The 24,381-nt window shown below is 36.1% G+C and overlaps 3 protein-coding genes across 5 annotated transcripts; 2 read left to right on the forward strand and 1 right to left on the reverse strand.

The window, feature by feature from the left end:
- The first annotated feature begins 204 nt into the window (after window positions 1-204).
- LOC131010967 (S-adenosylmethionine carrier 1, chloroplastic/mitochondrial-like) lies at window positions 205-3,843 on the forward strand. 2 transcript variants are annotated; one of them, XM_057938686.1, is made up of 13 exons: window positions 205-316; window positions 428-466; window positions 785-871; window positions 1,103-1,189; window positions 1,570-1,642; window positions 1,803-1,893; window positions 2,104-2,157; window positions 2,326-2,421; window positions 2,529-2,618; window positions 2,744-2,795; window positions 3,154-3,215; window positions 3,299-3,379; window positions 3,452-3,843. In XM_057938686.1, exons 2-13 carry the CDS (start codon window positions 436-438, stop codon window positions 3,584-3,586), a joined length of 939 nt encoding a protein of 312 aa, XP_057794669.1. In that variant the 5' UTR covers window positions 205-316; window positions 428-435; the 3' UTR covers window positions 3,587-3,843. The 2 variants fall into 2 exon arrangements, with proteins under 2 accessions (XP_057794669.1, XP_057794668.1); XM_057938685.1 differs by lacking the exon at window positions 205-316 and having other exon boundaries at window positions 323-466.
- A 3,321-nt stretch (window positions 3,844-7,164) lies between these two features.
- LOC131010969 (tryptophan aminotransferase-related protein 4-like) lies at window positions 7,165-10,239 on the forward strand. Its single transcript, XM_057938687.1, has 5 exons — window positions 7,165-7,719; window positions 8,343-8,634; window positions 8,708-8,991; window positions 9,483-9,763; window positions 9,830-10,239. The coding sequence occupies exons 1-5, from the start codon at window positions 7,418-7,420 to the stop codon at window positions 10,039-10,041; spliced, it is 1,371 nt and encodes a 456-aa protein (XP_057794670.1). The 5' UTR covers window positions 7,165-7,417; the 3' UTR covers window positions 10,042-10,239.
- A 2,542-nt stretch (window positions 10,240-12,781) lies between these two features.
- Window positions 12,782-20,618, reverse strand: LOC131010970 (protein GIGANTEA). Of its 2 annotated transcripts, none has more exons than XM_057938689.1 (15): window positions 20,333-20,618; window positions 19,098-19,422; window positions 18,675-18,746; window positions 18,424-18,478; window positions 18,195-18,337; window positions 17,707-17,981; window positions 17,405-17,460; window positions 16,581-16,821; window positions 16,357-16,507; window positions 15,920-16,129; window positions 14,289-15,818; window positions 14,102-14,170; window positions 13,669-13,887; window positions 13,437-13,529; window positions 12,782-13,318 (listed from the first exon to the last, which is right to left on the reverse strand). In XM_057938689.1, exons 2-15 carry the CDS (start codon window positions 19,182-19,184, stop codon window positions 13,013-13,015), a joined length of 3,507 nt encoding a protein of 1,168 aa, XP_057794672.1. In that variant the 5' UTR covers window positions 19,185-19,422; window positions 20,333-20,618; the 3' UTR covers window positions 12,782-13,012. The 2 variants fall into 2 exon arrangements, with proteins under 2 accessions (XP_057794672.1, XP_057794671.1); XM_057938688.1 differs by having other exon boundaries at window positions 19,098-19,192; window positions 20,333-20,516.
- Between the last annotated feature and the right edge of the window lie 3,763 nt (window positions 20,619-24,381).

Genomic DNA, 24,381 nt, shown 5'->3' on the forward strand with positions numbered 1-24,381 from the left:
GCATCTTAGCCCTATTAAATAGTTGATGGGATGGGGATCCCTTAATGAACAAACGACATTTTATTTTCGAAAATTTTTTTGGAACAAATATTGCAGTTTTCGCACAATTGATTTTTCTTTTTAAAAGTTGAAATGTCTTAAAATAGTACTCCGTTTACTGAATTCATTATGAAATATAATTACATTAACATTATTAACATTCGATCATCGTGAAATTAATAGGGCGAAATTTAATTTAATTTAATTTAATTTTAATGAAAACGTAGTTTAGTTTTCAACTTTTTCTCTCTTTGCGAGAAGAAATCTACAACTACAAGGAACTATTTACATCCTTCATCTATTCTTTTCCAGTTCTAATCATTCAAAGCTATCGCTTGAATCCTTTATATCTTCATATATCTGACTTTTTGGGGGTATTTTAATGCAGCTAAAGAAATGTCGAGGAATGTGAAGACTGAATCACTAGGTAATGCAATTCAACCGAAGTATATTTTGAGTTAAATTTTCAATTTTTCGATTTAATTGAGGGAATAATTGCAAACCTAATTGAACGATGCAGATTATCCATTACGTAGTGCAGTATAATCGCTTGTAAAATTCATTTTGGAGATGAGTATTTAGTGTTTCCAAAGATTTTGCCATTAAACCACATTATTCTGATGTTCTTTTTGGACCAATTTTAGCTAAATTGATATATAATTTTTTGTAAGGTTAATTCCCTTTTTTTTTTTGCCGGAGATTCTTTAGAATATTGATTTTGGTTTGAACGAACTAAAATTTGCAGGAAATGCTTTAAGTTCTGCCGAATATACGAATGTTGCAGCTGCCAGCACACAGAACAAAGCATTCGACTTTTTTGGCATGCTATGTGGTATGTGGTTGATTTTTTTTCATGGTTGAATTTGTGCCATCAATTTTGAAGTTAAAAATGTTTGTTTAGTTATTTTGTCATCTCCGGATTAGATGCATTGTGCCTATTTGAGATGAATTAATTTTTTGGATTATTTATCTGTATGTGAGATTTAATCCGTTTGTGGAGGTAGAAACATTTATGCTCTAATATTTTCTGAAGTTTGAATATTTTATTTTTGGGACTGTGCAGAGAGTGCTGTGGCAGGAGCTGCTGCTGGTTCTGTGGTGGAAACTGTTTTGTATCCAATTGATACGATAAAAACACGATTGCAAGCAGGTTGTTTTATTCAGATTAGTTACAACCGTATATTTTATTAAACAGTTGTTCATATTTTGTTCACATATATGGGCATTCACTTTCCATTTCATTCTCCCATGTTGTCTACAATCTAATTTTCTTCCGAGTTAGGTTCTCACTCTGCCTTCCTGCTTCAAGAACCATGAAATGTTCTTTCTGCATTGTAGAGTGTAGCTTCATCCTTGAAAATGTCAACATGTTATATTGTTTCTGCTGAAGCAAACTAAAACTATTTCATTCTTTAAGATGTTACTGGAAGCATGTGTATCTATGCTCACATTTTGGTATTAATTTCTGCACTTTTGATTTTTGCAATTAACTTGCTTATTGGATCACGTGCACGGTTCCTGTTTAGGCAGTTCGTGGTGGAGGTGAAATTGTTTTGAAAGGCCTCTACTCGGGATTGGCTGGAAATCTGGCTGGTGTTATACCGTAAGTTAGAACCTGATCATTCAAGATTTACTCTGTAATATTGTTCCTTTTCTTTTGCTGCTCTATTAAAAAGTTTTTTGTATTAAAGGGTTATTACTTTGGGTGACTGATTATGAATTAAAGCCTTCACTAACTGTATATGAACCACGATCATTAATAGGGCATCAGCACTATTCATTGGTGTATATGAACCTGCGAAGCAGAAGTTGCTCGACGTTTTTCCTCAGAACTTGTCTGCCGTAGCACACCTGGTATAATAATAGCTCGAAAGCATGATGGAGAAAGTACCTCTTGCAACTCCTTTCCTTGCAAAATCGTATTAAAATGCTCTAGATTATTGTCATCTGCCTCCTCTGCTGCATAACTTATTCTTATTCAATATGTTCTCATGAAGAAAGTTTATGTGCAAAATGAAATTGAAATGTCACTTCTTATTATGCTGATATATTTATATTCCATAGGCTGCAGGCGCTATTGGAGGAGCTGCCTCTTCTATTGTTCGAGTTCCTACCGAGGCAAGTTTGTTTACTAATGTTGTTCACTTATGCGCGCACGCACCCACCCACACACAGACACATATATGATATAGTCTGTACATAAACACACACACGAGATGGGACATATTTTTCATGTGTAAAAGGGATATCTGAATTTTACTGGCTGACAACGTAAATCTTCATCAGGTTATTAAGCAGAGAATTCAGACTGGTCAATTTGCTTCAACACCGGAGGCTGTTCGCCTTATAGTTGCTAAGGAGGGTTTTAGAGGTCTTTTTGCGGTATGTGTTACATTATATAGTAACAGATTTATTAAAAGTATTGTTTTCTTCTAAAATATCCTCTTTTTTTATGTCCCATTCCTTGGAACTGCCTCGCCTTTCTTCAGGGATACGGGTCCTTTTTATTGCGCGACCTGCCTTTTGATGCAATTCAGTTCTGCATTTACGAGCAGCTCCAAATCGGGTACAAATTGGCTGTAAGTTGAAATAGTGGAATTCGAAAATCATCTCCTTAGATCTTTTTATTACCTTTACTCCAAGATCATGCATTTTCCATATTTTTTTGGTTTTAAAGCTTCTACAATTGCTTATGCTGCTGCAGGCAAGAAGGGATCTTAATGCTCCCGAAAATGCAATCATCGGTGCCTTTGCAGGTAAATGAACGATACTTCAACTTTTATCCTACTTCTCATTTTCAGTGTACGTGTTTGATTCTAGCAAGTAGCTGATGCTCAGAAGTAGTCTATCAATCATCACTGACCAATCAAGCTTAAGAGAGGTTTATGTAAGTAATGAGCGACTTAAGTAAGATACAAGCACGTTTGTTGGGTGGGATCTGCTCAGATATTTCCCTGGCTTGATGTCTGCAGTTCTAAACTGTTTTAGCCGAATCTTACAAACATTGAACCTCTACTTCTAGGTTTATCTTGGTTGTGATGTGTGTTACTAGCCTCTACACGAAAAGAAAAATAAAATGATATGGGGTTATTTCAACTTGCATATATTCGACAGGTGCAATCACTGGGGCAATCACGACTCCACTCGACGTGGTGAAAACCAGATTAATGATACAGGTGCGATTTGCTTGCTGTTCACAAGCATCCAAACTTGTAAATTCACAAAGATTTTACGATTCTTTGCTCCACGAAACTTGCAGGGATCAGCAAAGCAGTACGATGGTATATTTCACTGCGTTGATACAATTATACGAGAAGAAGGAAGCTCTGCTTTCCTCAGGGTTTGTGACCTTCTGACATCTGCATTATGTGTTTGATTGGTCACACGTCATTTCTCAACTGTCGTGCTGCAGGGGATTGGGCCTAGAGTGCTGTGGATAGGCATCGGTGGTTCTATATTCTTTGGAGTTCTAGAGAAGACGAAGCAGCTGCTCGCCCACAGGCGCCCTCGTCGAGAGAAGAAACGTTGGAGTCTGAAGCTGGCATGAAAACGAGCTTAGACTATAGTGTTGGAGATGCCATACTTATATGCAACCGTAAGTGATCTGTTGATGTGCAAGCTCTAGTTGCAGAAATTTTGGAAGTTTTTAGACGTTTTTTCGTGTTTTAGATTCCTTCATAAGTTATGATATGAGATCTTGACCATATTCCTGCATCTTGGTAGTTAAGATATATACATGTATGGTTCAAAAGCAACCAACTTCCAAGGTTCACAAGTCCTTATAGAAGCCTCTTTTCATTTGTACGCATGTGTGTGTGTGTGAGAGAGAGAGAGAGAGAGAGAGGAATAAATAACATGCTGAGCTAATTAGTAGCATTTCCTAAAGGGATAGTATAAATACATGAACTTTCACTCGCACATGAAAGTTTTGATCTAAATATGCAAATTTTCAATTATTTTGATTTTTCACATGGTTGTCAATTTTCGATGAATTAATGTCATTATGATTAGTTGAAGTTGCAAATTAATGTCATCGTAATTAGTTGGAGTAACGGAAATATTTAACTACGTCATTCAAATTATGTGGATATTTCAGGCGTTCACCTTCACAATAATTTGAAAGTAATTGATAATTATATAAAATATTAAAATAATTAAAAATTTATGTATTTAGCAATAGAATTTTTAATTCATGTGCAAAACTAAAATTTATTAAAAGCTAGTACTCCTACCGTCAACCAATTCGTGTCCTATTCATTTTTAGTAATTATTTCCTTAATAAATAAATCATTTTTTTTAAGTCGTGCCTTTTTCTGCACTCAACAAATTAATAATATGTATATATTTTTAAATTTGTATCTCTCCCCCTATGACACGAATTGGTGAAAGAAGGGAGTACTATATTTGAACACAATTACCCCTGTCCGAGGTGATATTAGGTCTTCATAGAGAGAATAACATGTTATGCTGAGAGAGAGAGAGAGAGAGAGAGAGAGAGAGAGGAATAACATGTTTTCCACCTTTTGCTTGCTATATACTTGGGATTTATAATAAGGGGGCTAGCTAATGAGGCAAAATATATAGGGATATCAATTGGGCCACATATCGAATTTCGGCTCAATTTTATTGAGTTGTTAAGTTATTCAGAGTGCAAATTAATAGGATTGAAAAAAAATTAGGTTGGAAATTTTTAATTTTAACCTTAAATGATCAAATTTCGGGTTAGTTTATTGAATTAGTCGAACTCGAAAATTTATTAAAAAAATTAATTAATACTCCCTCATTCTCATGAAGCGTGACCCATTTCTTTTTGGCACGGAAATTAAGAAATTGGTATTTTGTGTGTTAAGTGTGGTAGGTGAAAAGTGAAAAGGTGAATAAAGGGTAAATTTTTTGCTATTTTTAGAAACAGATCAAGCTTCGTGGGACAACCCAAAAAGAAAAGTGGGTCACGCAGCACGCTTCGCGGGACGGATGGAGTATATTTTTTTTTCTTAATAATATTATATTTGTAACAAATAAATACACGCATAAATAAATTATATTTCAACATTGATTTATATAATACTAACTAATTTGCAACTCTTAAAGATATAAAAATGCACACATTTTTGTTAATTAGTTATCATTTTCAAATTTTTACATCTAAATGTTTTATGTTAAGTATTTGATTAAAAATACAGAGAAGTGAAATGGTGAGTATAACTTTTTAATATTGAATCGAAATACATTTCACAAATTTTTAGAATTCTTTTTTTTTATAGTCATTTTTTTGTCATTTTGGGATGTCCACAAAAATTAGTCTCTTTCCATTTTTAAAAACTATCTATCACATGGTGAGCCCTAATCCCACTCACAATACAATTAATTATCATTATAAACACTACTTTTAAGTGGGACTCTTTCTCCACTCACAATACAATAATCATTTTTATTAAAACTCACGCCGCCTCTTATTAGGACTATTTTTCGTGGATGGATGAAGTATTATACTAATTTTCAAAAGCAATATAATGAAGTTGAAAATCAAATAACGAGAAAATTTTCATATAATCAGACAAACACATTGTTCTCGGGTAAGTCCTATAGAGTTCTGGTTATTTTTGGATCAACTTTATTGGATGTCAGACTATTCGAGTCGACAATTTTCAATTCTAATTTTCTCGGATTGTCGATCTAGTCAAGTTAATTTACAAATTTCGAATTAAATTGACATCTCTAAAAATATCTCATCTTATTTTAGGGTCTATATATATAGAGGGAGGATCCTGTGAGAACTACATCTTTTTGTGAGAACAAAGAACCAATCACAGCCGTTGATTTGGACAGATCCAACGGTTGTTCAACAATAAGACATGAACATCGTTCTTCATGTGTCATATGAACAACGGTGTTTATAACTTAAGTCATGAACATCGTTGTTCATGTGCTTTTGTTCATATATTTTATGTATTTGTTCATGATTCGCCATGAACATTATTGTTTATATGTTTTTTGTTCATGTATTTTATATATTTATTTATGATTTTCTGTTCTCACAAAAAAATGATTCTCACATGATCCTAACCATATATATATACTCTAAAGATTGTGTACGAGAGAGAGGGGTGGAGGGATACAAATTTTCAAACTTATGCCATCTTAAAGATTGTGTGGGTGAGAAAGAGAGATATCATGTTTTCAAACTTATGCCATCCATAAGAATAATGGGCCAGTTGTGCATAATTTCCAAGATGATTTTACGGTCTTTACTTTTCTACACAAACTAAACATTTTAAATGTAGCATTATCTTATAGTCTTGGTTAGGCACTTTTTTTTAATAATAACAGTCAGTTAAATTATCAATTGATGTTGATTATCTATTTTTCAAAACTATGTACATCACGGCACGGTGTCGGTATGAATGGGTATATTCATTAGTCAAAATCACGTGATAATGAATTTCTTATTTTGATTTTTTTAGAGAATTACAATAAGTATCTGATATATAATTAAATAAGCAACTCACACGTAAGTGACGAGACCTCTATGAATACAAAGATGAACAATTACCCACATGCAGGCGAAATTACTATTCATATAAAATTGAAAAAATTATTCACACGCAGGCGGATTGGACTTTATTCTTATTTTGATTCTTTAATGTTATTCCATATTGTCGAAGATTCCACTTGCTTCCCCAACACGAAATACTAATCTTATTTTGTGGTTTGGACTTTTCTTTCATACAATATTTTATTTTTTTTAGACGTCGCACAATATTCCATTTAGTGTTTCATCTTGATACTATTTTATTTCAACAGTTTCTAGAGATCAGGAAAATGGCAAAGACTATCAATTTATTTGCAAGTGTCCCAAATTCTTTTTCCATTTCACGATATTCTCTAGTCTATTAATCTTTTTAATATTATCGCATATTAATTGGAATGAATATGGTATGTTTAGTAATTAACATTAAAATAAACGGAATATTATTCGTGACTCGTACATTTAGAATTAGTCCAAAATATACTCAGTCAATCTAACTAAATTTGAAATACTATCAAAGCTGACATGCTATAATGAATGCTAACTTTTGTATCTATCATAGTAATATATAGTGATGTCAATGATGTGCAGAACATACATAAATAAATATATAAAATACATCATCAAAACCCTATAAAATATGGTCATATACTAAATTTCAACATCAACATACATCTTTTTTTTATGTTCCTATAAGTGGATCCATTTATGAACGTTAAATATATAAGTGGGGCTAGAAATTGTGTAGTCCAGCAGGTTCCCTTTCAGCAGAAATGAACACAAATTAATATATATAGAGTGGGAGAAAAGAATTCAAGAAGAAAAAGGAAATAAATTGAGGTGGATGCCATGGGAAGCAGTTATTGTTGGTTAAGTTTGTTGTTGCTGAGTTCTGCAATTCTTAATATTTATTTTGTGAGTAATTCATATATTGAGGGGAAGGGGAAGGTGAAGGTGAAGGTTGGTTGGAGTGAAGAAGCTGCAGCAAAAGCAGAAGAAGTTGCATCAATTAATTGTTCAAATCATGGAAGAGCTTATTTGGATGGAGTGATTAGTGAAGAAGATGGGAAGCCTGTTTGTGAGTGCAACACTTGCTATGGAGGCTCTGATTGCTCACTTCTATCACCCAACTGTGCTGCTAATGCTGACAGGCAATCTCTCTCTCTCTCTCTCTCCCTCTCCCGCCAAATATGCTACTGCTAATTTACAAGGAAACATGGCGGAGATGTTCAGTCAAAATCCATTTCATTTTTTTCACGTCAATAATAATAATAATAATACGGCATCGTATCTTGGTGCATAATTTTGATGCATGAGGAATTTTAATATTTTATTTCATGGTTATTGATGTTGTGCCTTGATTACTCTCATTCGGAAGTAACATGCAAAGCTTTAGGTAGAGTCTCACTTTCAAAATTAATTGATTTTATTGCGAAAATACACTCGCTTAGCTTCATAATTAATTGATTTAATGAGAGTTATTCTAAAAAAACTGATTTATAATGAGAAGTTTTAGTTCAAACGTCAATGAATAGATTGTTGAAGCTCACAATTTAGCCCCTTAATGATCTTCAGCATCGTAAAGTCCAATTGATAGCCGAATTTTACGTGTCGTATTTCTATTCATATATTTTAAAAAATTGAGATTTTTGACGTCATTAAAAACAACATTGTTTTATATATTTATTTTTTAAAAGTATATCAGAAAAAAAGAAGGATAAAAGAAAAAGGAGTTCCAAGCTGGATCATAAAGTGTTTTGTGTGAAAAATGCAGTGGTGATCCACTATTCTTGGAGCCGTTTTGGATGCAGCATGCAGCTAGCAGTGGTGTTGTTGTTGCAGGATGGCACAGAATGAGCTACGTTTTCCCCGACTCCACCTACATCTCCCAACAGCTCGAGACCCACATCCGACTCATCCACCGTCTCACCCGAAACGCCCTAACCCATGGCAAACGCATCATCTTTGGTGGTGGATCCACACAGCTCCTCAATGCAGCCCTCTACGCCCTCTCCGCCAACCTCTCCTCCCCTGCAAGTGTCGTTGCAGCCGTCCCTTTCTACCCGGTTCGTCTCCCATCATAACCTTAACATTCCCTCGTTTATAAAATCCTCACCATTCTCTTGTTTCCATCTGCAGCTTTACAAGCAACAGGCAGATTTCTTCCAGAACAACAACTACAAGTTTCAAGGGGACGCCTGGCTGATGAGGAACTCAAATTCGAACGTGATCGAGTTCGTCACCTCCCCCAACAATCCAGATGGGAATCTAAGGGAGCCTGTCTGCAAAGGACCTTCTGCCAGACCTATTTATGATCATGCCTATTATTGGCCTCATTTTTCAGCAATTCCTTCCCCTTCTGATGAAGATATCATGATCTTTACCATGTCTAAGCTCACCGGTCACGCTGGAAGCAGACTCGGGTAACCATTCATCACTCTCTTCCTACTTGATTTTCCCAATTTTTCATCAAATCAAAACCAAAAACACAATAACAAATCATATAAAAATAGGCAATAAATGTTGCAAGTTCTAATCAAGGCTGCAACCTCCCCTGTTTTTACCACATTGCTTAAATAACATTCAGCAACTTATCGATCTTTTTTAACATTTCATCACATATCTTAGTATATAAAAACCAATGATTCATGTCCCATTTCACCATATAATCAGTAACCAAATCATACTATAATAAATCCATTCAATAATTTGGAAAATCACTATTGTTAGTTCTAAGTTCTAACCAAGGCTGCAAATCTCTTTCCTCCAAAAAAAGAAAAGAAAAAAAAAGGTTGCAAATCTCCCCTGTTTTACCTCATTGCCTTATTACATTAAGAATTGATCGATATCTTGCAAGATCGAATGGGATAAAATAGTATACGAAAACAACTGATTTCTTGATCTAAAACGACAGATGGGCTTTCGTGAAAGATGAGGAAATATACACAAAGATGCAGATGTACATAACGGTAGCAGAAATGGGAATCTCGAGAGAGGCTCAGGTAAGAGCTCTGCAGCTTATGAAAACAATTCTTCATGGAGATGGCAAGGATCTCTTCAATTACGCATTCGAGAAGATGAGCGATCGTTGGGGGAAAGTGAGGCAGATTTTCTCCAAGTCGAAGCGTTTCTCCATTCAAGAAATCCCACCATTGTACTGCAACTTCTTTGAGAGAGTGAGGGGAGCATCTCCAGGTTGACTCAATTCTTGAATATATTAATTTTAAAATGTTAGAATATTTATATAGGTTATTATGGCAGGTTATGCATGGGTGAAATGTGAAAGAGAAGAAGACATAGATTGCAGCGGTGTTCTCCTGGCAGCAAACATCATCGGGCGGGAAGGTAGCAGGTTCAACAGCGACGACCGTCACGTTCGTCTCAGCCTGCTCAAGTCCAACGACGACTTCAATTTACTCATCAATCGTCTCCACAAATTAGTGGATCAGGAACAAGCCGTCTCAAGCTTCTAAGGATCAATCTCCGAGTTGATCCTCATTTATATAGAAAATATAATTCAAAATTTCTATTGTTAGCATAAGAGGGAAATGGAGATGTATTGTTAATCCTGTGTTAAGGGTGGTTGGTTGTGTTTCCTATAAATTATTCAACTTTAAAGTAATGTAATTGCCTTGCTTCTCGTGTTCAATGTATCAAATTAGGATTCCACATTTCCACTTGCTTTCACACACACAAGTGGTGTTTCGTCTTGATACTACTCATTTATTTCAAAGAAATTTGCGGGGAGGGGAGAGGTATCGTTTTCTTTGCAACGAGCAGAGGAAAACAGAATTGAAAATGACTATTTTATGAGTATAGGGGGAAAAATATAAAATAAAATTAAAACAAATACTCCCTCCATTCCAGCTTTTAATTAGTATAGTGGCACGAGGTTTAATAGAATGGTTGGGTGTATTGTGAATGAAATAAAGATCTCACATTTTATGTGAATGTTAAAATAATTAAAGTGGAGCAAAAGTTCCATCTACTTTTACTAAAACTAAAAATGAATACCAAAATGTGAGACGTCCAGAAAAGGAAATATGAATATTAAAAGATGGGACGAAGGGAGGGAGACGCCCCTTGCCTTCTATATAGTTTAGTGAATGGTAGGAGATATTTATGTTGTGATGGAGCTCAATGTTATGCACTTATTTTGTCATATAGATCTTGTACTATTAAAATTGTATTGAAATTATTCGATTTGCAAGTATGGTAGCTGTGGATGACAAGTTTTATAACTTATTGATATTAAATCACGAAACAATAGGGCCGGATGGCCCTATGGAGCTTACAAACTCAATTTTTAGCCCTCAATTGAAAAAACTAAAATTTAGCCATTTTTTAAGTGGTATGACTAACTTACCCTTTTAACTCGTTAAGGGTTATAGGACATCTTCGGCGGAATGGATTTAACGTTGTCCAGCAGACAGGCGGCGGGAGGCAGCGACGATCTGAGTTTGGGGCGGATATTCATTTGCGGCGAAGGGCGCAACCATCACTGTTAGGTTGCGATCGGAATTCACACAGTAGAGGAATTGTGGATCTGGATAATTGATTTTAATTCCAGATGCCAGAGGTCTCAGATTCTGTTATCTTGCAGAGTTTTACAAGCCGCACTAGAAAATATGGGATTGGAATCAACAGAGTTTTGATTTTTCGATATAATACAAGCTTCATTTTGTTTTCTTTTTGCCTTTTCTAATTAAACAAAAACTCTCGAGAGTACCTCTTGATTTGAGATACTTCTTTTTTCTTTGAAGCAATTTGATATATTTGTTTGTTTAGATTATCCATTTAGGATTTTTGTTTGTTTGTTTGTTTCATGTGCTTCATCTTCTTCACATCATGATTTATTGATTCTATTGATGTTGTTTCTGTATTTGTTCTGCACGAATGGCACTATTAGTGCCATAAGTGCCAAAATGATGATTTTAAACACTTCCCCGTAGGGTTTAGATATTCCATTTAGGGTTTTTTGTTTGTTTGTTTGTTTCATGTGCTTCATCTTCTTTACATCCTGATTTCTTGATTCTATTGTTGTTGTTTTTGTATTTGTACTACACGTATGGCACTAATAGTGTCATAAGTGCCAAGAGGACCATTTTATTTGGTTTTATTTTGAATTTCTGTTGGCACTTATGGAACTATTAGTGTCATATAAGTGCTAAAAAGATCATTTTACTTTGTTTTATTTTGAATTTCCCTTGGCACTTATGACACTATTACTGCCATAAGTGTCAAGATTTTACTTGATTTTGTTTTGGATTTCCCTTAACACTTATGGCACTATTAGTGCCATAAGTGTCAAGATTTTACTTGATTTTATTTTGGATTTCCATTGGCACTTATGGCCCTAAGTGTCAAAATGACCATTTTACTTGGTTTTATTTTGGATTTCCGTTGGCACTTATGGCACTAATAGTGCCAACGGAAATCCAAAATAAAATCAAGTAAAATATTGTCACTTATGGCACTAATAGTGTCATAAGTGCCTAACCCGACCCGGCATGCAACCCGCGTGCCTGATCCTACCCGGTCCGCCTCATTAAGGGTAAAAACGTCTGAAATCAATAAAAATGGCCAAATTTTATGTTTTTTCAATGAGTGGCCATAAATTGTGTTTTATACTTCATTTTGGTTACTTCAAAATTTTACTCTTAAATCACCATCTTAGATCCAATTTGTTATTACAATTAGGGGTTGAGCAAAATAGACGCAACCAAACAAAAGAATCGATCCAAACAGAAATATAAAAATATAGCTCAATTTTTTAGTTTTGTTTTGTTTTATTTAAAAAAAAAATCGGTTTGGTTTTCTAAATACCAAAAACCAAATTATATATATATGTTAAATACAATTTAATTTCTTTTTTTTTCCTTATTTTTCATTTTTTTTCTATTTTAATTTTAGAAATTTTGATTTATTCAATTAATTCGATTTGATTTAATTTTCTTAAAATCAAATATAAGACCACACGCAGCAAATCCCTCATTACAATCACTTTATTCAATTAAATTCGAATCGATAATGGAATCCACACGCAGCAAATCCCTCATTACAATCACTTTCACAGCGGTGCAATTGGCAAATTCATACTCATCTTTTGATTTATTGCAATTAAGACCACCTCCAAATTTGACCCATTCATAAAAGTTTTCATTTTAAGCAAATTCTCATTATTCAAGCGCTTGCTTAGAGAGAGAGAGAGAGTTGATGAGTTATCCAAACAATAGGAAGAATTGATATGGATACATGGGCGTTGTCTAGAAAATTATTACAAGAGTGAATAGCAATATCTATTTTTCGATCTGAGTCAGAGTTGTGTTTCTTTAGCTCAAAAACAAACATTAGCTAACACCTCATACAAACGATAGTGGAACTCAGCCCCAACTAGTAGCTTTTCCTTTCCTTATGCACAACCTGATCAAGTTAGGCTAGTTTTCAAACAGATATGGCACAACCTAATTCCTTTGCAGCCGAGCCAACAAACTCGATGGGCAGGCCCGTTGCAAGCCGGCTGTGTGCCTCCCACGTCAAGCATTTCTCGATGTCTGCTTGCCAGTCAATGGTTCCTATCTTGTTCAAGTACTGCTGATACCGCGGATTGTGGATCCTGTTCACGTCTGGCAGTTTGCTCTTTGGCTTCAGTGATCCGTTGTGTAGGATTGCGCGGAGAACTGAGGTGCTGAGCGCGCGGACATGGGCACTCGGGTGAGAGACGCAGCGAACTGTGGCTGAGAGGCGACACTGCAAAATAGTGCGTTCTTCAAAACCAGAAACAAGCATGGAAACACCTTCTAGTGCGCTTCTTTTTCTATCAAATCGTGTTTAAGAACACGAGACGTGATGAAGAGTTTTTAGTTACCTTCAACAGGTTTGAAAGACCATCTGCGACTGCTAAACCTGATTCTCCCCATTCAAGCACTGCTTGAACTGCTCTTGCCGTTACTTCCAAGAGCTGTCCGATTTTCGAGTAATGAGCAAGTGAGTGATACAAAATTAGACATTACTCTAGAAATAGGTGTTCCTACTTAAGACAAAAATAATCTCAAATCATCTAAAATGAAAAATTTACAGACAGTTCAATAATATGTTACCTCCAGCTGAGGTAAAGTGCATGCTTCTCCATCAACAAGCATTCCGTCTGTGGCACGGAGGAGGACGTCTGATGCGCTGGCCAGAATTACTAGTGACTCTGCGGCCTCATGATTCCTCATTAGCTCAACAATCACTTTCACGATTCTTTGGTTGACTCTCCACATCTTTTGCCCAAGATCGTCGTCTTTAGCAATCCAAGGTTTCAGTTCCCTCTCCGCCTGACAAACAAATAAAATCCAGGAAAGTGACTAAACAGATGGTGTGAAATTGATAATATAACACATGGAAACTCAGTTAATTTGTACTTGTGCGATAATAACTTTAGGGAAACTAGACTGATATATGGGATTTACATGAATATGCAGTTTCATTAGGGAAAACAGAGTTCACAACAAATTGAGAGCAAAAATTCAAGCAAAACAAAATCGGGACCTGAAGGACAACAGCTGTTGCAGCTTTCGCTGGTGATGCCGATACTACATTGCAGAGTGCAGCCACCACCTGTATTTTGTTTTAATGGAAACAAATAAACACCGTATTAGGCATACAATTAGCCTACAAAGGGATGACTAAAAAACAAACACAATGAGGAAAGGGCAATGAGAAATGCAATTTATACCTGTCTCCATCCTTGCTGGGCAGACGTGCTCTCAGCACTTGGTTGTGTCTCAGGCGATACAATCAATTTGTGCCAAAGCAGAGAAACAACAGAAAAACATAGTTCTTGCTTTTCGGCAAGGACAGACCTCAGAAGAACATTCCCACTACAATTAAATCCTATATGCCTATCCATTGTCAAAAAGTTGGCCAAATCCGAAGCATCTATTGGGAAATTTGCAATTCCTTTGTCCATTGTACATCTTCCAGCTTCACCAGAATCAGCCTTCCTATGATTAACCAAATCTTCAGAACGGGGCAAGTTTTCACATGGTGAAGAAGATGGATGACCTGGTTCTGAGAGGCGACAGCTACTGCAATTTTTAAGCTTTTTCCCATGAAAACATGAAGACATTTCCTTCAGTGATGGTGCATGGAGTAAGTGAGCCTCCAATGGCTCTGCTTTGTTGACTATGGACGCAACAACTTTGCTGTGAATATCAATCAGATTGAAGAGGGACGATGCCCTAGAATGAATTTCATTGTCCCACTTGCATCTCACCAGGGTGGAAAGAGCACGCATGCATGCCTTTGACCGTCTAAACAAATCAGAAACATGAGCTGCAACCATAGCAGCAGCCACTATTTCATTTGAACTGTAACTCCAGGATGTGCCAATCGAAGACGGTTTCAAAGAAAAAAGGGCCTCTAGAATTGCTAATATTCTTTGAGTGTGATCAACAGCTGAATCAATACCACTCTGCAACTGACTGGACAGGTCATTCACTTTTGCAGGCTTAGCAACATCAGAAACATTTCTGGCACCTAAACGGTTACTTCCTTTTGAGATCAAAGGGAAGAGCTGGAGTTCACATGACAAGGCACAGACAGCAGCAATAACATAAGAATCGAATGCTGCTACAGGCCCCTGTTTCTTGCACTGTTTACTTTCTGATTCTCTTTCCTTCCAATTGGACCCATCTTCGCCTACTTGTTCAGAATGAGATTTTTCACCTTTGGGGCGCTTGCTGCTGTTGGGCTGCACTTCATGGCTGACACAGACAGTTAAGACAACAAAAAGAAGGCGGGAGGCAAGCTCTACGGAAGCACATGACTCTAAGAATAGTGAGTGGACCATTGTGCGAAGCTCGGCCACAGCAAGATTCTTGGATGCAGACCCAAAAATGTATCTAGTTTTCCTAGTTTGTTCTCTCGAGGACTCGGGTGGGAATGTCCTCTGTAGAATTGCTTCAACGGTAGCAACAAATATTTTCATAAGGCAGGTTTCGGATGGGCTTCCACGAGGAAGATATTCAAGCACTTTAAGAAGAGGAATGTACAAGTTCCATGATAGTATGGGAGGCTGCAGCGGTGTTGCGACTATGATATCTGGAAGATCAACTGCAGAAGAACTTAAAGGTATCAAACCATAAGCAGCTTCCCATATCGTACAAATTCGCCATTCAACCTCTGGACCATGTGCACATAGCATAGATGCAATCCCTTGGGCAGTAGCTTCTACTGTAGCTTCTGCTGCAGGTAATTCACGTTGCTGAAAATAATATGCAGCTGCTGGTTAAAATGCACGGACGATTTGACAAACAAAATTATGTCGAGAATGTGGCCATTCTGAGCCTTTAGCAGATGAGGTACCTGCTTTCTTTCAGATGAAATATAACCACCTAGAGGCTGGTGCTGAACTTCAATACCATCAACTTGTCTCAGTGGGGGGAAAAGTAAAGCTGGTTGAGAAAGTATCCGGAAAAGTAACGCAGCTGCAGAATCTGCAGCAATTCCAGCTCGCATAGACATCGCAATCCCAATTGCTCGCAGGAAATGCAAGTGCATCCAATTTCTTGGGAGCTGGATCATTATAGCAAACAATCAGAATTTTCATGCACTTAAATCAGAGACAGATCTTCCCATGAAAATATTACAATATAATTTTTTTCTAGTGCCAACAGATCCATATATATATTAGTCAGTAAGAAGTCTTGTGACTATATTTCTCAGATTCATTTTCCCTGAACTTTTCAATTGATTGTTGAAAATTTATGAGAGAGAGAAAGAGAAGAGTAAGTAGAATATACCCTCATGCCTGTGGCATAGTCTTCTGCTGCTCGAAGAAGTTCCACTAGTTGTACAGCAGCATCAAGAGCATCTGGAGCCCACGAGGGCGGAGCCTCTAGAAGTCCAAGAAGCAGCCTTTGGGTGGCACTTGGACTAGCAATTGCATAATATCTAAAACCAAAAAGGAAAATTAACCTCATGATAGAATCCTTGTATCTTCTGAAACACAATTACAGATGCTAACCTGTGAAAAAGACGTGCATAGGGCTCAAGCGCTGGCAGACCAGCCACCAGATGTTCATCCATAGGTGTTGTTGGAGGTGGAAGCAGAAGTGCAGGGACAGCAGCCGCAGTCAAGGTAGCAGTTTCATAACGAGCTACTTCCTCATCACATACACTAAGTATAACTCCAGCGCCATTAGCAACGGCCCACCTCGGAGTTGATGGCATAAGCTGGGGATGTTTCCCAGATCCACGAGAAGTAGCTGAAATTATAAGTGGTAATAATTATAGTCAGAAAAACTACCATGCTTCAGCTCTGCTACAATCTCAGAAATACAAACCACAGAGTTTAAGTAAAAAGTCAAACAGCTGTTAATGGAGTAGTATAATAGTGAACATTACAGTGAAAGAGCATTTAAGATTTGGGTGCAAAAACAAAAATTTATAATTTGAATTAATATGAGAATAAAAGCCAATATTAATTTTTGATTGAGCATAAGGCGATCAACAATATATAACAAACTTATCCAAACTGCTGTACAACACTTTCGTACTGACACTGTCACACTAGCTACCACAATTTACTAAATAAAACTTATAGTAATAAGTCCTTTTTCCAAATGATTTGTGGAAAGTCCCAAACTCCAAATCTGTTAAACGACATGGCGGTTAAACAACATGGCAGTGAAAGTCCCAAACTCCAAATCTGATAAAGCTATTATAATGCAATACAGAAGAATTTATGGCAAGAAGAGTAACTTATTTTCTAATTCTTTTTTATGGATTAGGATAAAACAGTTAGTGAAAAGAATGCTCATTATAGACTTTTTGATGTAAACGACTGACCAGTTAAAGGCGGTTTCAGCTCTCCAGCAGCATATTTTCCCATAACACCACCACACCTACAGAATATGTTGAAAAAGGTCAGACATGTATGTAGCTACCTTGGATAAAAATTAATTTAATTAAATGAAAAATACATATTGAAATGCAGTACATAATCAGGCATGCAAAATTTGCATATCGGGAAGGAATGATTTTTTGAAATTTTGAAGGTTAGGTAATAATAAGGCATAAATTCACAATCTCTAGTTTCTGAGGGAAGACCAATAACTGGCATGCAACAGTCTATTCGTGTCACTACTTACCATCGAAAATAATCACTCCTTATACCAAGAGGTGTGGCTAGCAAAATATCAGTGATCCAGGGTGACAGTGGCCTCAGAGGTTTTCTCTCTGCCAGTGAGGGGGGCGAAGAAGAAAGCTCTCCATCTATTGGCTTGCTAGTTGAAGCATGATCTCCACTGCTACTTCTATCGGGTAAATTTTCGTGGCGTTCCAACTTGTAAATTGGCCTGTTATAGTGTGTCAAAATTCTTAGTATCTCACCGCATGCAAGGGCCCACTGCTCCGAATACTCATTCTGCAATTAATCATGATATAATCACTGTTATGGATCTTTTTGAGCAATTGAAAGCAGTTCAAATTTTAAAAATGAAATCAATTCCTTCAGGATACCATACAAAAGAAATAACTGATTGTGGAAATTTCACACACGAAACACATAAGTACATAAAATGAAATCTAAAGTGAATTCAGAATGACAACAGGGAGTAAATTGGTAGTCTCTTAGTACCTCACTGTTTGGGCAAAACAGGGAAATGAAAGAAGCAAATGGTGGACCACTTCTGTCATATTCAAGTGTGCTATCGATAATACATGAAATAATAGGAAGTAGAACAGCATGGCCATGCTCTGGATGATGAAGAACAAAAGTTGCTGGAAAGAAGGAAAACACAAGTTATAAGTGGATCACGAAGTAACCAGAACTTTATATAACAATTTAACCATTATATGAGAAATACCAAGAACATCGTCAAAAAGTCTGTTCTCCTTGGATGGATACCGGCTACGGATCAGCTGGGAAAAAAAAAGTATTAACATTTCATTAAAAAAACTACAAACATTTTCTTCAGCTGACAGTTTAAATTAAACCCAGGCTGACAGTTTAAATTAAACCCAGGCAAACAAACAAACTGTAAGTAAAAAGAAAAAATTTCCCCCCTTTGGTTGGTTGTATTAAGATAACGATAACATGTTGTAGGGAAAGAAATACCTCTGCTATATCATCAGCAAATTGTTCTGAGGTGAACTGCCCAAAATATTCAACATATGCAGTAATTTGAGCCTACAATGAAGTTCATAGTACATATAGGACATTAGTATCTAAATGGAGAAAATTCACAAACTTTAGAAGTAAATATTACATGCGTACAAGATCAAAAGTCATAAAATATATGGTAACAAATTTCAAGATTAGAATATGATATTTAAGAGTGAAAATATCTGTTAGCAAAAAGGCTAATTTGCACCATGCACTATTTCTAACCCAAAATTGAGAAGGAAAATGAATGACTGAAGCTGATAAGAAACATCTATTACTGGAAACAATTGACAGGAAACACTTGATATTTCACAAGAACTAATCTCTTAAGAAAACAACATCTGGAGCCACAATTATTTAATCTCAAAATCACACCTTTCGTTGTTCTGTATCTTGCGGAGGCGGCCAAAATAATGAAGAGAACTGCAAGCTGTCGATCCACTTCTCATTTGAAGTTGCCATAAATCTATCTATTTAAGCAAGGTGCAAGCAGTAAGTAAAGCTACTATTTCCATAAAAGCTTCTACCAATCCAGGATCAACAGACTATAATTCAGCATTTTATGAATCCAAATTAAAACGAATAGCTCGTCCAGACATTGACTATGGATGCAACAGAGCCCCAAGTTTAGAGTCAAATATTGGAAGAAATTTACAGCATGTAAGCTTGCACACGAAATAATCTGAGTGTACAGAGTGCCCTGCAAGACCACAAAATCATAGAAGTTCGAATTAAACACTTTATGTGGTGGTCAACAACTATCACCAGCTCAGAACCAACTGAATTATGTCAAAGAGTAAACTTGAAAATATAATCAAACTTTGGCAGCTTAAGAAGAATAGATGTAATTTCCAAGCACCAAAATTAAGAAATTAAGCACAATATACCATTGCACTTTTCCTCTTATATTTGCGAATCTTTGATTGTGGTGTAGATAAAGCAAAAAATGTTAGATGTATAAAAATAACATATTACCAATTATGAACTATAGGGATGCTACAACTAAAAAATTTACCATTTAAGAAGGCATCCCTAGTGATCCTAAAAATATTATATGAAGGAAAATGATTTTTTGTTATATAATCTGAATTAGAACCCCAAATAAGTTCAATTATGACGAGGATCCACACGTAAATCGTATGTATGTGAGCATGTGCGTTGTATAAATTTCCTCCTGTTCATTTTTTCCTAATTAAGAAGCAAATATTCTTACGAATTTCATCAAATTTCGAGCGACGAAATACAAACTCTGTTTAAGCAGAGTTAAATAATTTTCTCAATCCTCCAAAACTCAAACACTCTCGCCAAAAATTACTGCATTTTACACATCTCAGTATAACTCCTTGATTTAATTTCTTTTTCCTTTTCCTTCAAGAATTAATCAGTCCTCTTAAAAGTAAATCTGAGTCAATCAATTCAGAAGCAACCAAGACAGACTCTGTCTGAGCACAGTTTCATAATTTTCTCAATCATCCGAGACCTAATCCTCACGACAAGCTTAAATCACTGCATTTTCTACAGCTAAATCCGTTAAAAAAAAAAAAATAACTAACCATTCAAATTAACAATTAACACAAATAATTAAAGCAGAAGGCGAGAGAAATTCGTACCTCGGTTTGAGTCTTATGGAAGATTCGAAGGAAACAAGGCGAAATAATTGTTGTAATCTGAGACGAGGGTGCAGCTCCAGAGTTAAATGAAAAGATTTTCGAGGGTAGGATTTTGGGTGGAGAGAGCTTAGAGAGAGAAAAGAGAGAGGTTAGAGAGAGAAAGGGAGAGAGGAATGAGATCTTTAACTGGAATCTCCCATATGCATACGTGGCTATGATATTTTCCTCATGCCTCACTAAGCCATGTGGCATGCCATGTTAATGAAATATTGATGTGAATCAGCATGCATGTCATCATCTCCCATGCCCATGCCCCTTCTATATATTCATAATTTGCTAATACTCTACTTCACTTGGTTAGGTTTCGGACTACCCACTCAATTTTCGATTATTTTTTATTCGGTGCAATCGATTTTGTTTTTTTAATTTGAGCTATATAAAATCGATTATAACTCTAAATTTTTGGTTTTTGTAGAAAATTTACAAAAAAAAAAATATGAATTATATATATATATATATATATATATTCTTATAATCATATTACTATAATAATAATAAAAAATAGATATTACATCCGTTCACCAAAAACATACAACTTTTTGGTGGACACGAGTTTAAAAAAATAGAAATGTGTTAAATAGAAATGAGTGGTTGATGTTGAATTAAGTGTGGCGCCATATATAATTAACTCAATAGGTGGTTATAGTTAAAAAGAGAAAGTGGGGTCATGTCTAAAAAAGAAAAGTAGCGTACTCTTTGTGGACGTTAATCGGGTAATTATTGTATATTCTTGATGAACGGAGGGAGTAATAGTTTCTCAAACAAGACAGTTAACTTTGTATTAAATACATCGCCTAAAAAAACTTTATATTTACAAAAAAAAAAGTAATATCGTTTATAAATAGTACTACCTTCGTCCCCTAAATAACTTCCTAGTAATGGGCAGCACGAGTTTTAAGAAAATGTTGTTAAGTATATTAGTAATAGAGAAAAAATGTTATAATTAGTATTGAAAATGGTGAAAAGATGTTATAATTAGTATTGAGAATGGTGAAATTTGAAAATTAAAAATAAATAAAATATTATTAGTGGTGGGATAATGTCCCAATATAGATAGAAAATTATATGGAAAACGTCCCAAAAAGAAAATATAAGAAGTTATTTGAGGATCGAAGGGAGTATCATTTAAATATAGGCTCACTAACAAGAAATTTCATGAATCATAAAGGCTTGACACACGTTTAATCTAAATATTTATATTTCTTTAATTTTCAAGCAAGAAAAAGTTACTCCCTCCGTCCCCAAAATAAGTTCCTCTTTGGGGACGGCACGAATTTTAAGGAAAAATGATAAAGTGTATTGATAGTGAAGAAAAATATGTTATAATTAGTATTGAGAGAGTGGTGAAAATGTAAAAAGATGTTATAATTAGTATTGAGAGTGGTGAAAAAGTGAAAAGTAAGAATAAATAAAGTATTATTAGTGGTGTGGTAGTTGTCCAAAAATGGAAAGAAAGAAATAGAAACTTATTTGGGGGACATTCCAAAAAGGAATAAGATGAACTTATTTCAAGGACGGATGGAGTATTTATTAAGTATTGAAGAAAACATTTCCTTCTTAAAAAAAGTATTGAATAAAACATTAATTCAAAAAAAAAAGTATTGAAGAAAACCAAAACGCATTTTACAGGTATTAAAACATTATTATTATGTACATGCAAAAATAAAGAAATAAAGTTTGTCAATTAAGTATTAAGTAAATTTTCGATTAATCGGGCCAACTCACTCGATTTTGAGCTATTTTTCGTTCGGACTATTCAGCTCTTTTTTATTTCGGGTAAAAAAAATCAATTCTAACTCTTTTTTTCTCGATCTATTCAGACCAATTTGTCGGCTTCGAACTAAATTGACATCTCTAGTGAAAATTATTTCAAAAACAAATATTTGCGGACATCCGAACATACATTCCATCAATCGTAATTATGTCTCGTTATGATTTATTGAACTCCATCATTAAAAAGAAGATTGTTGAACTTCAATTGTGATTTAATTGAGTCGATGCACCGTGCATTCGAACATGCGAGTAATAAAATCATTTTAATAATGTCGATTAATGTTCAGACTTGTTTTAAAAAAATGATTTAAGTACCAAATCGTCCCAAATTTATATAGTAATACTCATTAATTATCCAAACTCATTTAAAATATATAATTAATTGAAGGGTTAAGTATCAATTTGGCTCATAACGTAGAGGCCCATGTAGCTATTAACACCCTATGGGCAGGGGTGTGTCCGCCAATTAACCCCTCCGACTTAATGGACGGTTAACACCATTAACTATTTTAATTTTTTAATTTTTTTTTATTTTATTGGTGGTGGGACCCACACCATCTTCTTCACCAAGCTCGCCAGAAACCTAATCCACCCCTTCTCCGAAACTCTGGCGTCGCAGCGGCGACAAGCTCACATCTCTCTCTATCTCACGTCTATCTCTCTCTCACGCTCTGCTCTCTCTCGTCTATCTCATCTCTCACGTTCAACTCTCTTTCTCGGCCTACTCCCTCTCTTGCGCAAAGGCAGCAGCCGTCACCTTCCACCGCCGCCGTCGCTCCTCGCCACCACAAGGAAAATGAGAAACTCATCAACTACATCTCCACCTACGGCCATGGCTGCTGGAGCACTGTCCCAAGACTCGCAGGTTCCTCTCTCTCTCTCATAGATGGGCTCAAATAGCCATGCATCTTCCGGGAAGAACAGACAATTCAAGAACTTTTGGAACTCGAGCATCAAGAAGAAGATCATGGCCCATCACAACATGTCTTCTTCTGCATTGATCTCTTCTTCCAACCTCCAGCATCCTAATCTCATCATCAACAATAATCTCATCATCCCAAATAATCCACAAATCGACCAAATTATAATCCCCAATTCCCAGATGGAGCAATTAGGGTTCCAAATTGATCTCAATTTGACGACCTACGCCCCCAATTTAGCCCTAATCCATCACACCTCAGCCCTCAATAATACACTCGATTCATCGGTTTCCGATCTTCAATCGTGGAGTAGTCAAGCTCTGAAATAAGATAATGGCGCCGTGCTCGGATACGACGGCGGTTACGATCAGGATTCGGCCTTGCTCGACGCTTTGATGCCGGAGCTCGCTGAAATGGCGAAAGGGCTTGAGTTTGGGGTTTCTGCAAATGCTGCTGAGCCTCCTCAACGCGCCGCCTTGCCGAGCTCGCCACCAAAAGCTCCGTCGGCCACCGTCGCCGCCGCCACAGTCGTTGCCACCACGCTAGAGTTTCGGGAAAGGGGTGGATTAGGTTTCCGGCGTGTTTCCGGCGAGCTTGGTGAAGAAGATGGTGTGGGTCCCACCACCAATAAAATAAAAAAATTAAAAAATTAAAATAGTTAACGGTGTTAACCGTCCGTTAAGTCGGAGGGGTTAATTGACGGAAATTAGGTACTTCAGGGGCTTAGTTGACACACCACTGCCCATAGGGTGTTAATAGCTACAGAGGCCTCTACGTTAGGGGCCAAATTGATACTTAACCCTTAATTGAATATAAATTGTTAAAATAATTAGATATTTGTCTCAACAAAATTTGAATATTATAATATAACATTAATAATAGAAAAAATACATCTGCGTGGTCATTTTAAAGAAAGAAATACTCCCTCCGTCCCACGAATCTTGACACGTTTGGTTTCGGCACATGAATTAAGGAGTTGTAGATTAGTGTTTTAAGTGTGTGGGTAATAAAATATAAAGTGATAAAGTAGGAGAGAGAATGTGATAAAGGGGAGAGAGAATGTGATAAAGTGATAAAGTAGGAGAGAGAAGGTAATTAAGAACCCTTATTGTTTAGCTAATTGTTACTATATTTAGAAACGTGTCAAGATTCGTAGGACGGCCCAAAAATGAATACGTGTCAAGATTCGGGGGACGTAGGGAGTACAAATTTTGGCCACTAATTTGAAAAACACAAAATCTGGCCATATTATACGCGTTCTATCCAAACTACCATTTTACCCGTCGATCACGCCTG

The sequence above is a fragment of the Salvia miltiorrhiza genome, chromosome 2 (assembly GCF_028751815.1).
Source record: "Salvia miltiorrhiza cultivar Shanhuang (shh) chromosome 2, IMPLAD_Smil_shh, whole genome shotgun sequence".
Lineage (NCBI taxonomy): Eukaryota > Viridiplantae > Streptophyta > Magnoliopsida > Lamiales > Lamiaceae > Salvia > Salvia miltiorrhiza.

What these genes read in the sequence shown, in the direction of transcription:
- LOC131010967 (XM_057938686.1), top strand. Translation starts at nt 436, where the DNA reads ATGTCGAGGAATGTGAAGACTGAATCACTAG. An exon ending in AATCTGGCTGGTGTTATACC is followed by an intron (nt 1,643 to 1,802) that starts GTAAGTTAGAAC and finishes GATCATTAATAG; the next exon opens with GGCATCAGCACTATTCATTG. An exon ending in AATCATCGGTGCCTTTGCAG is followed by an intron (nt 2,796 to 3,153) that starts GTAAATGAACGA and finishes TATATTCGACAG; the next exon opens with GTGCAATCACTGGGGCAATC.
- LOC131010969 (XM_057938687.1), top strand. Translation starts at nt 7,418, where the DNA reads ATGGGAAGCAGTTATTGTTGGTTAAGTTTGTTGTTGCTGAGTTCTGCA. An exon ending in TGTGCTGCTAATGCTGACAG is followed by an intron (nt 7,720 to 8,342) that starts GCAATCTCTCTC and finishes TGAAAAATGCAG; the next exon opens with TGGTGATCCACTATTCTTGG. An exon ending in CACGCTGGAAGCAGACTCGG is followed by an intron (nt 8,992 to 9,482) that starts GTAACCATTCAT and finishes CTAAAACGACAG; the next exon opens with ATGGGCTTTCGTGAAAGATG.
- LOC131010970 (XM_057938689.1), bottom strand. Translation starts at nt 19,184, where the DNA reads ATGGCAACTTCAAATGAGAAGTGGATCGACAGCTTGCAGTTCTCTTCA. An exon ending in ACTTTTTGACGATGTTCTTG is followed by an intron (nt 18,338 to 18,423) that starts GTATTTCTCATA and finishes CCTTCTTTCCAG; the next exon opens with CAACTTTTGTTCTTCATCAT. An exon ending in GCACTTTACCTCAGCTGGAG is followed by an intron (nt 13,530 to 13,668) that starts GTAACATATTAT and finishes AAAATCGGACAG; the next exon opens with CTCTTGGAAGTAACGGCAAG.